Source organism: Fusarium keratoplasticum, chromosome 10 (genome assembly GCF_025433545.1).
Source record: "Fusarium keratoplasticum isolate Fu6.1 chromosome 10, whole genome shotgun sequence".
NCBI classification, from domain to species: Eukaryota; Fungi; Ascomycota; class Sordariomycetes; order Hypocreales; family Nectriaceae; genus Fusarium; species Fusarium keratoplasticum.
Genome location: NC_070538.1, coordinates 1927177 through 1939376, shown reverse-complemented (window position 1 = coordinate 1939376; position 12200 = coordinate 1927177). Strand labels below are relative to the sequence as shown.

General features: G+C 54.3%; 6 protein-coding genes across 6 annotated transcripts; 1 reads left to right on the top strand and 5 right to left on the bottom strand.

The window, feature by feature from the left end:
- Positions 1-851: 851 nt before the first annotated feature.
- Positions 852-2216, bottom strand: NCS57_01248000 (ZT-dimer domain-containing protein; the record flags this gene model as incomplete). The annotated part of the gene is made up of 1 exon (XM_053062153.1): positions 852-2216. The coding sequence occupies one exon, from the start codon at positions 2214-2216 to the stop codon at positions 852-854; it is 1365 nt and encodes a 454-aa protein (XP_052908681.1).
- Positions 2217-3660: 1444 nt separating this feature from the next.
- NCS57_01247900 (Hydrolase-4 domain-containing protein) lies at positions 3661-4616 on the bottom strand (the record flags this gene model as incomplete). The annotated part of the gene is made up of 2 exons (XM_053062152.1): positions 3661-4491; positions 4551-4616. 2 exons carry the CDS (start codon positions 4614-4616, stop codon positions 3661-3663), a joined length of 897 nt encoding a protein of 298 aa, XP_052908680.1.
- Positions 4617-5412: 796 nt separating this feature from the next.
- Positions 5413-7830, bottom strand: NCS57_01247800 (uncharacterized protein; the record flags this gene model as incomplete). The annotated part of the gene is made up of 1 exon (XM_053062151.1): positions 5413-7830. The coding sequence occupies one exon, from the start codon at positions 7828-7830 to the stop codon at positions 5413-5415; it is 2418 nt and encodes an 805-aa protein (XP_052908679.1).
- A 747-nt stretch (positions 7831-8577) lies between these two features.
- NCS57_01247700 (CID domain-containing protein) lies at positions 8578-9918 on the bottom strand (the record flags this gene model as incomplete). The annotated part of the gene is made up of 4 exons (XM_053062150.1): positions 8578-9359; positions 9411-9611; positions 9670-9761; positions 9821-9918. The coding sequence occupies 4 exons, from the start codon at positions 9916-9918 to the stop codon at positions 8578-8580; spliced, it is 1173 nt and encodes a 390-aa protein (XP_052908678.1).
- Positions 9919-10464: 546 nt separating this feature from the next.
- Positions 10465-11410, top strand: NCS57_01247600 (Clathrin light chain; the record flags this gene model as incomplete). Its single annotated transcript, XM_053062149.1, has 3 exons — positions 10465-10624; positions 10681-10892; positions 10952-11410. Exons 1-3 carry the CDS (start codon positions 10582-10584, stop codon positions 11408-11410), a joined length of 714 nt encoding a protein of 237 aa, XP_052908677.1. The 5' UTR covers positions 10465-10581.
- Positions 11411-11731: 321 nt separating this feature from the next.
- On the bottom strand, positions 11732-12194 carry NCS57_01247500 (uncharacterized protein; the record flags this gene model as incomplete). Its single annotated transcript, XM_053062148.1, has 4 exons — positions 11732-11784; positions 11853-11913; positions 11973-12057; positions 12190-12194. The coding sequence occupies 4 exons, from the start codon at positions 12192-12194 to the stop codon at positions 11732-11734; spliced, it is 204 nt and encodes a 67-aa protein (XP_052908676.1).
- Between the last annotated feature and the right edge of the window lie 6 nt (positions 12195-12200).

Below are 12200 nucleotides of genomic sequence, written 5' to 3'. Positions count from 1 at the left end.
GCCCTAGCATCAAGCAACAAGGCTTGCCCGGTCTGGATACGCAATCTCAACCATTCCTAGCCATCTTTCCCTTGATCGATGTTGCAGATTGGATGTTAACACCGCATATACGACCACTGCGCGCTGCAGAGCCCCCTCTTCTCTTCATCCCTTATAAAGACATCCAATCTCCTCTCATATGCCAGTCGAAATGCTGTGACGTCTCTTGCTTGCAGATATTAACCCTGACGTCTTTTGCGCCACGCCTGAGATTCTCCTCTCCGAGACATCCATGTTTAATCGGGCCAAGTACATCCGAGAGGAGGCGTCTTTGCCCATGCCAATGCCAGTCCATCTCACTTCCTTCAGACAGGGAAGCCTCGTTCTCAGAACTACCCCGGACCCCAATATGCCGAGATCTGCAATGCGCCCACATACCCGCATCAAAGATATCTCGACGATGCCTGTTTCATCTACGTATTAGGTCGATCTTTGCGCATCACACGATCTTACTTGCATGGTCCACGTGAGCTTAAGTTGCATCAATGATGGTATCTCTTTCCTGCTTCCTAAAAAGTCGGTCCATGATTTACACACTTTGCCTGCTACAGTATCGAGCTGGCTTTGACTGGTTCGAGAGCTGCGTCTATTGATCTCGGTATGTCATCTCCCCATCTTACACTTGGGTTCTAGAGCTGAATCTGCCAATGTGTTCAACTGCAATGTCTCAGCTCTCCTGTCTCTCTTGGGTCATGTCTCAAGCCACCATGACCCCTTTAACTACACATTTCAACACCCAATACGAGCTTGTTAAACTCCTCAACCACTCTCAAGACGCCCTCGTCCCCTGAAAATACATTCCGCAGCTAGAACTACAGATCCTTCTTGAACTTGTGCTCTGGCTTGTGTGTCGTTTCGTAGTCAATGTGGACGTACGCTCGCTCGATATCGGGAAGATCCTCGAGCTTGAACTGCAGCGCCTCGGCCACATCGTGGCTCTCCTGCAGCGTCTGAGTTGGGTCCATGACAATGTCGACCTCGGCGATCAGACGCGGGCCCGAGTGGTATACCCGCACCGTGTCGATGCCCTGGATGGCGTCCGAGTGAGTGACACACACGTACGTGATGAGCTGCTGCATCTCGACAGAGCCCGTAACGCCGACGACGAGGAGGAACTCGCCAAAGGCGGTGCCCAGCCAGATACCAGAGATGAGCACCGACAGGAGGATGGCGCCCATTGGGTCAATCCACCAGAGGAGCTTGGCACCACCGACGGATGTCAGGATACCGAAGCCATTGATGAGAAGGTCGTTGCGGTGATCCTGCCAGAGAATGTTGATCTGACTGTACTTGTCCTTGAGCGCCCAGCAGTACAGGAAGAGGGCAAACTTGGTGGCGAAAGCGCAGCAGACGGCGACAACAGAGGGTAGGTAGAACTTCTTATCATCCTTCTCCTGAACCAACTCCTGACAAGCAAACGCAATGATAATGAGAGAGACAGCAATCATGAGGAAGCAAAAAACAATGTTGCCCACAGTTTCGAGACGGGCCTTGCCCGCGGGGAAGCGGCGGGGATCCACGCGGCGAATGGCCCGGGCAGAGAGGATGAGGGTGAGGTTGCTCAGGGGGTCGAATATGGAGTCGGCCATGGTAGTGAAGAGCGAGAGGGAGCCCGACGAGATGGCGGCGTAGAGCTGGACGGCCGACAGGACAATGTTGGCAGCAAAGGAGCCCCAGACGGCGATGCGGAACTTGAGCTGATCATCGCCATGCTCCTGGCGGGCCTCGTCGCGGTGCTCCTCGACAGACTTGAGCATGCGCTCAATGGCCGCGTTCTGGTTCTTGTAGAAGCCCTGGAGCTTGCGCGCCTTGACTTTGGAGCCCACCTGGTCGGGGATGCACTTGCGGCCAGCGGCGCCGTCGCGCTTCCGCGACGTGTTGGCTTTGATCTCGTCTAGGTCCGAGTCCGTCTTGTACGCCCGCGAGAGGCCATACGGGTCAGGGTCGAGACAGCTGGGGTGTCGGCGGCCAGTGGCTGTGACCTGGCTTTCGACATCTGTCAAGTGAGAGGGATTCCGGGCAATGGTCTCGTTGTCGTCCGCCGTCACGGGCTCAAAGGCGGTACTGGATGCATGGCGGTTGTTTGAGCTCCGCGAGCTGCTGCGAGCTACATTGAGGGACTGGAGGTGAATGGCGTGTGGGTGGTGGATGACGGTGCTGGAGTTGTCGGGAGACATGATGGGCGACTGCAGTTTTCAATCGACTTGGGAGCTGTGAGGAGGGGAATTTGAGAAGCTGCGAGGGCTCGTGAGGAGTCACGCGAGCGAATGGGACATATCCAAGTGCCGAGGATGGCGGTCAGTGAGGTGACGAGCTTGAGGGGAAGCTGTCCCAGAAGAGAAGACCGACACAATGCGGCTTCTTGATGTGGCAGGAGACCGGAAGACCGGGTAAGACAACGAGACTCCTGAAAGTGCAAACACAAAAGAAGAGAGATGGAAACACAAGAACCAAGATATTGTGGGAGGATGAACAGGTCCTAAAGAGCGGAGTAGTATTTCTCTCCTCCTCAAAGAGGCCTCTCCTAGCGTTGCGATGAGCCAAAACGATCGTCACCAATAACCAAGATCAGTCACATGGATTTCTTGGCCCTCCCTACCATTCTTACCCCAAAAGGAGAGGCGAGACTGATAGCAAAGCGATTGATAAACACCACAACAAACATACCCGGTCCGGTCTGGCCAACCAGCCATGTCTTCTGGCCCGCCCACGTGGGTTGGGCATGATTGCGAGTAGAGGAAGCGAAGACAAAGGGACTGGGTGTTTACGTCAATAGCGGCAAGGCCCTCAAAGATCCCACGCCGGGAGATGATCACCCAAAGTGTAAAAGGTCGCTTTCGACGGGCGTCTTAACAGAGGCCACGCAGGTGCACTTGCAGGAGCGATAGTGCGAAGGACGCGGGGTACTTGAGCGAGGGTCGGGCAGGGGTTAGTGAGTCCCCGCCCTGAGCGCTTGGGGCGGAGGGTCCTCTCCGAGCGGCGTGGGAGAGGTGGAAGAAATGGCTGATATTACGGTGGAAGAGAAACGGCAAAGACGACGTTGAATTAGGGAGCGGATGAGGTTCAATTATAGTCCACAACGGCGCCGAGAATGCCTCGAAAAACGGCCGGGGCTGGGTTCCGCGTCCCGTAGCTTCGGGCGTCTCGAAAACGTCCTGGGTTTCGGGCATCTTCGGAACCAGATATGGGCACCCGGGCCCGCCCCTGACGCAACGGGAAACGTTCATTCACCAGCGGAAACTCCATATCACAAATCGATAGCGTGAGAAGGGCCCAGCTGCAGCGTTTGAATCTATTGGTCTGTTGGTTGCTGCGTTGCCAAGAAACGGCAATAAATCTGGGGTAGTTGCTGGTCTAGCCATCGATAGTCAGATAGCTCAGCTCGCCACAGGGTGAAGTGCTGACGTCCATATAAAATCTCACCTCGTCGCTCTCTGAAATAAACGAAACTTCTCTGAAAATGCACGAAACAGGTATGACAGCATCAAGTGATGCTTCACTACATCGCTCACATCGTACAGGTACCCGAAACCCCAGAGCCCAGTGGCTCTTCTGTATCACAGGTTCCCCACCCTTGGCTTCGGTCAAGGTAGCACGAGAACCGTTGCCAGCGCAGCTACACTATAGCTTTGCCTCGATCTTGCCATTATCCGGGCTCCTCTCTAGGACCCAGTTGACGACATCCTTTGCAAACTCATCCTGACACAGGTCCAGGTGTAGCGCATGATACCCGCCCTTGTACGTCTTGATGACCTTGTCTGCGATGTCCTGGTTCTCTATGTACTTGATGGCCGCATCGTAGCTGCACGCCATGTCAACGTCGCCATGGCCAAGCCATAGCGCCTTCACCTCGCTGCCGAGCTTGACGGATCCCGACTGCAGAGCTGCGGTGCGGTCGAGCAGCGCCGCCAAGCACTCCAACGTGCCCGTATCGTGGCACAGCGGATCGTCCCGGAACCCCTTGCCTATCTCAGGCCTTCGCGTCAGGTTCTCTGGTGTGACGACATGCTTCAACTGGAAATGCGGGAGGAGTCTGCCCATCAGTCGTCCAGCAGCGATCTTGATCGAACTGGGGACCTCCTCAGGTGCGAAGCCGATGAACGGCGCCTCGAGTATCCAGCCGCGCACCTGGCTCACCAGCTCGGCGTACTGCGGATCAGCCGCGAGCGTGATGGCCTCGCCGCCGCCCATGGAATGGCCGAGGACAAAGACCGGCACTTCCGAGGGCAGCTTGCTCTGCAAGAAAGCGGCGATGTCGGCAGTGATCTGGGTCGTCGGGCCAGTGTTGCCCTTGTCAGAGGGCTTCCTGACACTGCGACCCCATCCGCGCTGGTCGAAGCCAAAGACTTGGATGCCGTTGGATGCCAGGACGCGGCAGACGTCGTTGTACCAGCCGATGTGGTCACTGAAGCCATGCAACAAGACGGCCTTGGCCCGGATGGGTCCCTCGGGCTATTCAAACATCAGCATCTCCTCTCTTGTCTCGACCTTACGTTCATGGCTCTACTTACCGTCCAGGTCTTTGTGTACAGGCTGGCACCCCCCACCTCAAACGTACCCTCGGTTTCGGTTGACATGGAGCTTGCTTGTCGGGGTACTTGTAACAAAGCTGAGGAAGAAGCGAAATGCAGCAAAAAATACCAGTATCTGATGTATCAGACGATGTCCAATATTGTTTTTAGCAACGAATGAAGCTGTCCAAGGAGGGAAATCGTGTTGCGCCGAAGCTCAAGGCAGCCTTGAGATTAAACTTGGCCGTTAGGTCAGGGTCATGCCGCTTGTCTTTGATCCGTTTGGGTCACATGTGACAGCCGTTGCCGAGAAACTCAACCTGCGATATAGTTATTGGCTTCACCACATGAACGAGGCTTGGATGGCGTCGCGCTAGAAGATTACCACTCAAATCTGCTTATTCTCATCATTTCGAGCATGGAGTATGGATATGGATATGCCTCGCAGTGATATTTGATGCAGGCCAACTCATATACGAATAACTGCTATGGATCCATTACTGCGTATGTCGGTTAGTTAGTTAGGCGAGGCCCCTGGCCAAGAAACACCATATTGAAACTCTGCCTTCTATTCACGCCCGCCCGCCCCCACCCCTTGATCCATTTTCTCCATTTTTTGGGATTAAATAACAGACCGGACCGACGACGCCAATGAAAGTAGGGTACCTGTCGAGTGGAGTTCTCTCTGCAGCTGCTGGCAGCAGAATCATCTGCCACAGAACCCAGACGTAGATATCGGGATATATAATGTACATGATTCGTCTAAAACCGGTTCTCCCCCCCCAAGTGGCCCAGAGTTGAGCCTGTGGTATTACATCCTTGCGACGAGAAAGGGTGCTTGCTCTATGCCATATGCGTCACTTCAGGGACGCTTCTCCTCATCCTTAGATTCCTTCTTCTCCTCCTCTTCAAAGATATCGAGATCATCCTCTTCTTCCCGCCTCTCCAGGTCATCCTCGAGCTCCTCTGCCTCGGTGATGTGTGCCCGAGAGGCAGCATTGCCCTTCTCGGGAACCTCACCACCGCTCATCTGCCACTCCATCAGCCTGCTGAACGCGCTCTCCTTGTCCGCCGCGAGCTGATGGTAGCTGCCGATCTCAGCAACCTTGCCTTCGTTGTTGAGAACGATAATCTGGTCAGATCGCTTGATGGTGGAGAGACGGTGAGCAATAGAGATGGTCGTGTTGCGTCCACGAAGGAGACCGGCCAGAGCCTCGTTGACTAGAGTTTCCGACTCGGCATCTAGAGCAGATGTAGCTTCATCAAGGATTAGGATATCAGGGTCCTTGAGGAGGGCTCGCGCAATAGCAATGCGCTGCTTCTGGCCTCCAGAGAGCTGGGAACCACGGGCACCAACCTGGGTCTCCAGGCCATCGGGCAGATCGCTAATAAAGTTGCAGTTGGCTCGTCGAGCGGCGGAGATGATCTCGAGGCGGCTCGCCCGGGGTTTTCCGTAGGCAATGTTCTCGGCAATGGTACCAGAAAAGAGCACAGGCTCTTGTGAGACCATACCGATCCGTCTTCGCAGAGACTTGATATTCATCTTGGAAATATCCTGACCATTGATGGTGATGGATCCACTCGTCGGGTTGTAGAACCGGAGGAGGAGAGAGGCCACTGTTGACTTGCCTCCTCCTGATGGACCAACAACGCAGACATTGCTGCCAGATGGAATCTCAAAGTTGATCCCGTTGAAGATCTTGACGGCCGGCCGTGTCGGATAAGCAAAAGAGACATCCGTAAACTTGATGGGACCCTGAGCCGACTTGACTCGAACACCAACGGTCTGGTGGATTCCAGGCTTGCGATCCTGGAGTTCGAATAGTCGACTGGCCGCACCAACTCCCTTCATGAGCTCTGAGTAGAAACCCGAGAGACCAAACAGACTGGAGCCTGCGAATGCTGTATACATCATGAATGAGGTCAAATCTCCAATTGACATGGACCCGTTTCGTACAAAGCTGCCTCCCACGACCAGCATGGCCAAGATAGTCATGTTACCGGCCCAGCCAGTCGAAGCAAAGAAAGTAGCGGCAATCAGAGACTCCTTCTTGCCGAGGGCAAAGATCCTTCTGATTTGTCGGTTATACCGGCCGATTTCTTGAACCTCACCAACAAAAGCCTGGCTAGTCTTGACGTTGCCAAGACGCTCCTCGGCAATCTTGGTCAGTGTACCCAGGTTCTTCTGAATGGACCTGCTGACATTCCGGATTGCTCGACCGTAGATGAAGGCTCCCACAGCGATAGGGGGAAACATGAGTAGCAACAGACCAGTGAGCTTGGGGCTCGTCCAGACCATGATAGCAAAACCGGCACCTCCGCTGAAAAGGGCTCGAAGACCGTCGCTCAGATTCTGAGTCACCGACTTGCCAACAATGACGGTATCAGAGCTCAGACGGGAGATAAGATCTCCAACTCGGTTCGCATCGAAGAATTCGGCGTCCTGAACGTATGTACGTCGGTAAAGCTGGGATCGCAGTCTAGCGACAACACGTTCGCCGACAATACGGAGAAGAACCACACGGCCAAAGTTGGCCATGGCACCCAGAGTCAGAATTGTACCGAGACCAAAGAAGAACTGGTTCATAGTCAATCCGAACAGGCGGATATCCTCAGCTTCGCCTTTGGTAGCAAGATCCAAGATTCGACCGACGGAAAAGGGAATAGACATGGTGACACTAGAGGAGATGACGAGGAAGACAAAGGCAATACCGAGCCATCGAAGCTCCGGGCGCGCGATCTTGATCAACCGCCAGATTTCGTCCAGACCGGCTTTGGCATGCACCTTGCCTTCCTTGGACAACTTGGCGGACAGATTGACCTGCGCAGCCCGAGCAGCCTTCTCGCTCTTGGTAAACTCATGCTTCTCGTGCTCTTCCGTCTGTTCTTGCTGAGCTTCTACCTCAACGGATTTCTTGACGCCCTCCTCGGCCTTGGTTTGGATCTCCCGTAGTAGACGGGGCGCCGTAGAGAATTGGCGCAAGGCATCAGTTACCGAACCATTCTGAAGAGGCCGAGTCTGCGCTTGCGTCTGGGAGAGCGGATTACGGAATTGGGTGTTGAGCGCCGATGATCGGAAGGCGGCGATAGAGAAGGGCGGCAGTGCGGTTTGGCGGGCGGAAGAGGCGTGGAAGAACCTCGCCTGGAGCGGAGAAGCGTCGGACTTGTAGGGAGAAGCTGACCATGAACTCCGCGATGCAGCGAGAGACACTTGTAAGGGCAGCGGGGAGGTCTCGGCGACGCGTGGGAGCAGCACCCGGCGTGCTACTCCCGAAACCATGGTGACGGCGGGGGATTGTTCAGACGCCCACTCAGCGGAGCATGTTCAGAGGCCACGCTGTTTGCCAGGGCAAAGGGGCAGAGCAGAGCAGAGCAGAGCAGGACCGAGCTGAGCCGTGAGGAATTCGTATGTTGGAGGGACGTAAGAGTGGAAAAATCAAAGTTGAGGAGGTTGCGATGCCGTCATCGCCGCGGCATTTCTCAGCTTCCGATGTTGCGACGGACGAAGCAAACCTCTGTCTGCTAAGACTCAAAATTTGAGTGGAGCCCTCTATCGCGCCTGTGGCGCCCCTCGGTCGGAGCTACGCGCTCACTGTTCCCGACCGATCCGACTGACCGAATGAACTCGGTTTCTGCCCGAACGTGAAGGGTATAACTCCGACTGAAGACGGCATTGACTGGGTATTACATGTTTCAATTGTTCCGCTTTCGTCAATGGGTCTCTCAGTCAATGCGTGGATAGAAAATTGGTCCATTACAAGGCGAGCACTTTGTGCTTCAACTCAATTTCTGACCCAGGATACCCCACCACAAACTACTTTACAACGACCATACCCCAATAACCATGAACCACAACGGATCCAATCTTCCTCCATTTCTTGGAAAATAGGAAATTTGTCCTTGTCCGGATATTAAGAATACAGTAAATCTTGCCAAGAAACCCGTGTATCGCCCATTAGTGTCCTCCAACTGAGCTTCAAAAGGAACTTGGAGTCATAACGCTGACTTCCCCTGAACTGATGCTGGATCATGACTTGGACTCCTCCTTGAGCATTTCAGCAACGTCAGCATCAATGCCGTCATCACCTCCCAAATCCGGAAAGTCGTCACCATCGTCGACCCGACGCCGCTTGTTGGATCCATTAGTTGAGATTGGCAGCGACTGGTAGGATGGCGCTTCATCCTCAGCTGTAGTAGCTGCAGCAGGCGGGTTACCCTCCGGAGTCAACGCCTCAGGGGTAGGCGCGCCGAAGGGTTCCATAGGAGGGGGAGTAAGTGCTTCCATCTCCGGTCTGTCAGGCTCTGGTGGTGTGCCAGAACCCTCTCCCTCTCCTGGAGTGCCGTTGCTGTCCGCCGGACCCAAGGCTCGCATGATGCCCACCTCCACCGCATGTTTCTTCTCCTCAATCTCCGTCTTTCGAGACGTCAACTGGGCCGCGGCAGTCTTGTCATGTTCCAATGCAGCACGATTGGCACCAAGCAGCTTCTCCAAGCCAGAGATAAGGTCCTCTCGTGCCTTCACACACTCGGCAACCGCGCTCTCAGCATTGGCAAGGGTCTTGAGGAGACCGTTGAGACGAGCAGCGTAGACAGGGGCCGAAGGAACTGGGGTTGAAGAGTTGGTTTGCTTCTCGTACTCCTGGTCTGCTGACGCGACCGTGGCCTTCAAGGGGATGCTCAGTTTGGTGACAGTCTGATGAGCAGTCACCAGTGGTGCAAACTCGGCTGGAATAGGAGCTGCACCACCACCACCACCAAAGGGAGAGCCCCCAAAACTGGATTTGGCTGTACCGCGAGCTTTGTCAAGCTCTATACCACAAATTAGCACTCACTCTGCTGGGTTGTTTTCGTACAACTGACCTTCGATACGAGCCTCAACAGCGGCCTGGATGGGCGATTCAAAAATTGTCCGGTCCTTCCAAACATCCACCACGCGCTTGAGTTTCGCTTGGAGCTCAGCGGGAGCACCCTTGTACGCGATAGACACAGCTTCCGCGATGATTGGAGCAAAGGCTATGATAAAGTCATCCTTATGTCGGATCTTGGACTGCTGGGCCACCTCTGTTGAATGGTTGTTAGCTGTTGTTGGAAACCTCATAATGAGCCATGTCAAACATACCGTTCGCGAGGTAGATCAAGCTTAACCTCTTGGTGCTGGACGAGTCCTTGAGGCGTTGCAACCAGAGCTGGACTGTGCGGTCTGCATGTCTCCTACCGACTTGCATTAGTCCATTGTTTCTTACCCAAGCCGTCAAGGCAAGCAGACATACCGATGAAACATGATCCATTGGGCAGCAGTGGCAATGCTGTCGTGGGTCTCAGTGAGCGATGAGAGCCGCGCCAGCACAGAATCATCATTGTAAGCCATGTTGACTGCGCTAGTCCTCCTTGTAGCGAGAGATAGAAACGGATGAGAATGGAGAGAAGCGCAGCCTCAAGCGAATAAAATAGGTGGCGTAGGGTATCAATTTAAGAGCCAACTTGGAGTCGTTGCTGTGGTACCACTTGAATCGTCTACGACAGCTACTTGCAGGGAGATTGTTCAGAGCTCGCGCCAACCGACTCCCTCACGAAAACAGCACCAGTTGGAACGGGTTGCGCTGCGCTTGACCTGAGAATGTTTGCCGTATGACTGAAAGTGATGCGTGACTGAGTTGTGCGATGAAGTGAAGTTTTCTCTGGTAAAACCAGGAGAGTTTATAGAACAGGAGCTTGGGCAAGTATCCAAATAAACATCCGCTAATGCGAAAATAGCTTCTATATGCATGGTTTCATGTGAGCATATGGTGTTATCGAATATTAGAGACCCACCCGCTAAGCTTCTTTTGGAACAAGACCACTCACCGCCCGGCAGATTCCACATCATCAGCTAGGATGGCCTATTTGGCAGGCGGTACCTGAATAGGAGGATCGCAACAACAACAGCAGTGAATCCCTGACGTCGTCGCTTCGCTCGTTACCATCCTACCTTTACTCTCCTGCAACTGCGCACATCTTCTTCGACAAGACAACACCCTCGCGCATCGATAAAATGGCCGACCGATTCCCATCTCTCGAGGACTTTGATTCGGGGGGTGAGTCCATGACGATGGAGTATGAGAGAGCTGGGAGCTAATGTGAAATGATCAAGCGCAAACCGATATCAAGGACCCATCCGCCGAGCCCTCGACTGATGACTTCCTCGCCCGCGAGAAGGCTCTTCTCGGAGACGATGCTGACCAGTTCGCGACCAACGATGACGCTGCTGCCTTTGTCGATGCCGAAGGCGATCTCCTCGGTTCCGGCGGCAATGAGCAGTCAACATTTGAGTCTCAGTTCCCTGACTTGACTCAGCCTGATGCGGTGAGTTGCTCCTTCCAAAGGGGCCGTGGATACAGATGCTGATACGTGTACGGATACAGGGTACTGGACTTGCGCCCGGCGGAACCGCTGTCACCGGACCTTCTGTCAGCTACAACTCGGGATACCAAGCTTATGCTGAGGAAGAGGAGGAGCCCGAGGTTATCAAGGAGTGGCGCGAACGCCGAGATGCCCAGATTGCGAAGCGTGTCGAACAATTTGCCGCTCAGCGAGAGGAGACCATCAAGGAGGCCCAGCAAAACATCGACGACTTTTATGACAACTATAACAACAAGAAGGAGAAGGGAATTGCCCAGACACGAAAGGAAGCTGAGGAGTTCCTGGCCAACCAGGAGGACACTGTTTCTGGCGGCACTAGCTGGGACCGTATCGCCAAGCTGGTGGATGTCAGCGGCAAGGGTACCAAGGGTGGTGCCTCTGGATCCGGCAAGGAGCGCTTCCGTGAGCTGCTCGTGAGCCTGCGCAAGGACGAGAAGGCGCCTGGCGCCACGGGCTACTAGAGTGAGCTCGCTTGTTTGTCAATCCCCCAATCTTTCAACGGACAGTTGCTGGTCGGTGCAGAGCACTAGACACCATCGTTGATATATGCCGGTTCCCGGCTTTTCCCGTGCTGTATTCTAGAATTTAGGAGTCCAGGTTTAATGGCAATCACGTGTGAATAGATGAACACGGTTCAGAGCACCAACAGAACACAGTGAAACGATGACAGCTCCGTGGGGATATCATATTGGGTCCATCTCCATCTATTGACACACTCTACTAGTCACATTGACCATCCATCGTCTCGCAAGCTATAGGACAAGTCGACCAAGCTCCATCCTTTAGAAGTAGGAGTTGTAGCCAAGGACCTTGCGGCCGGCACCGTAGACGCTGGCTGCATGTTGGTCAGCACCGGGGTTCCGAACTCCAACGCATGTCTCGGATTCAATGTAGGAAACTCACCGCCGAAGGTACCCCAGAGGAGGATGAGGTAGGGAGTGAGGAAGACGCGGCTGCGGGGGTTCTATCGGCTCGGTCAGCGGGAAGGTCGGCGGGAAGCGAGATGATCAATTCGGATCGTACAATCTTCCACAAACGGGTGTGGTTCTTGTAGGCGTTCTGGTAGAATCGCTGGTGCTGAGGCACCTGGTTCTTAGCGTCGACGAGGCTGCGAGAATGTCAGTGACGGATTCTCGTATGATGTGATGTTCGGTGCTGTCCGGGCTCGGCAATGGCCATTGGGATCGAAGGAGGCGATTCTGGTCACCGCGAGAGTCGGCTAGGGATCAATTGCACGTACCCCATTTTGAA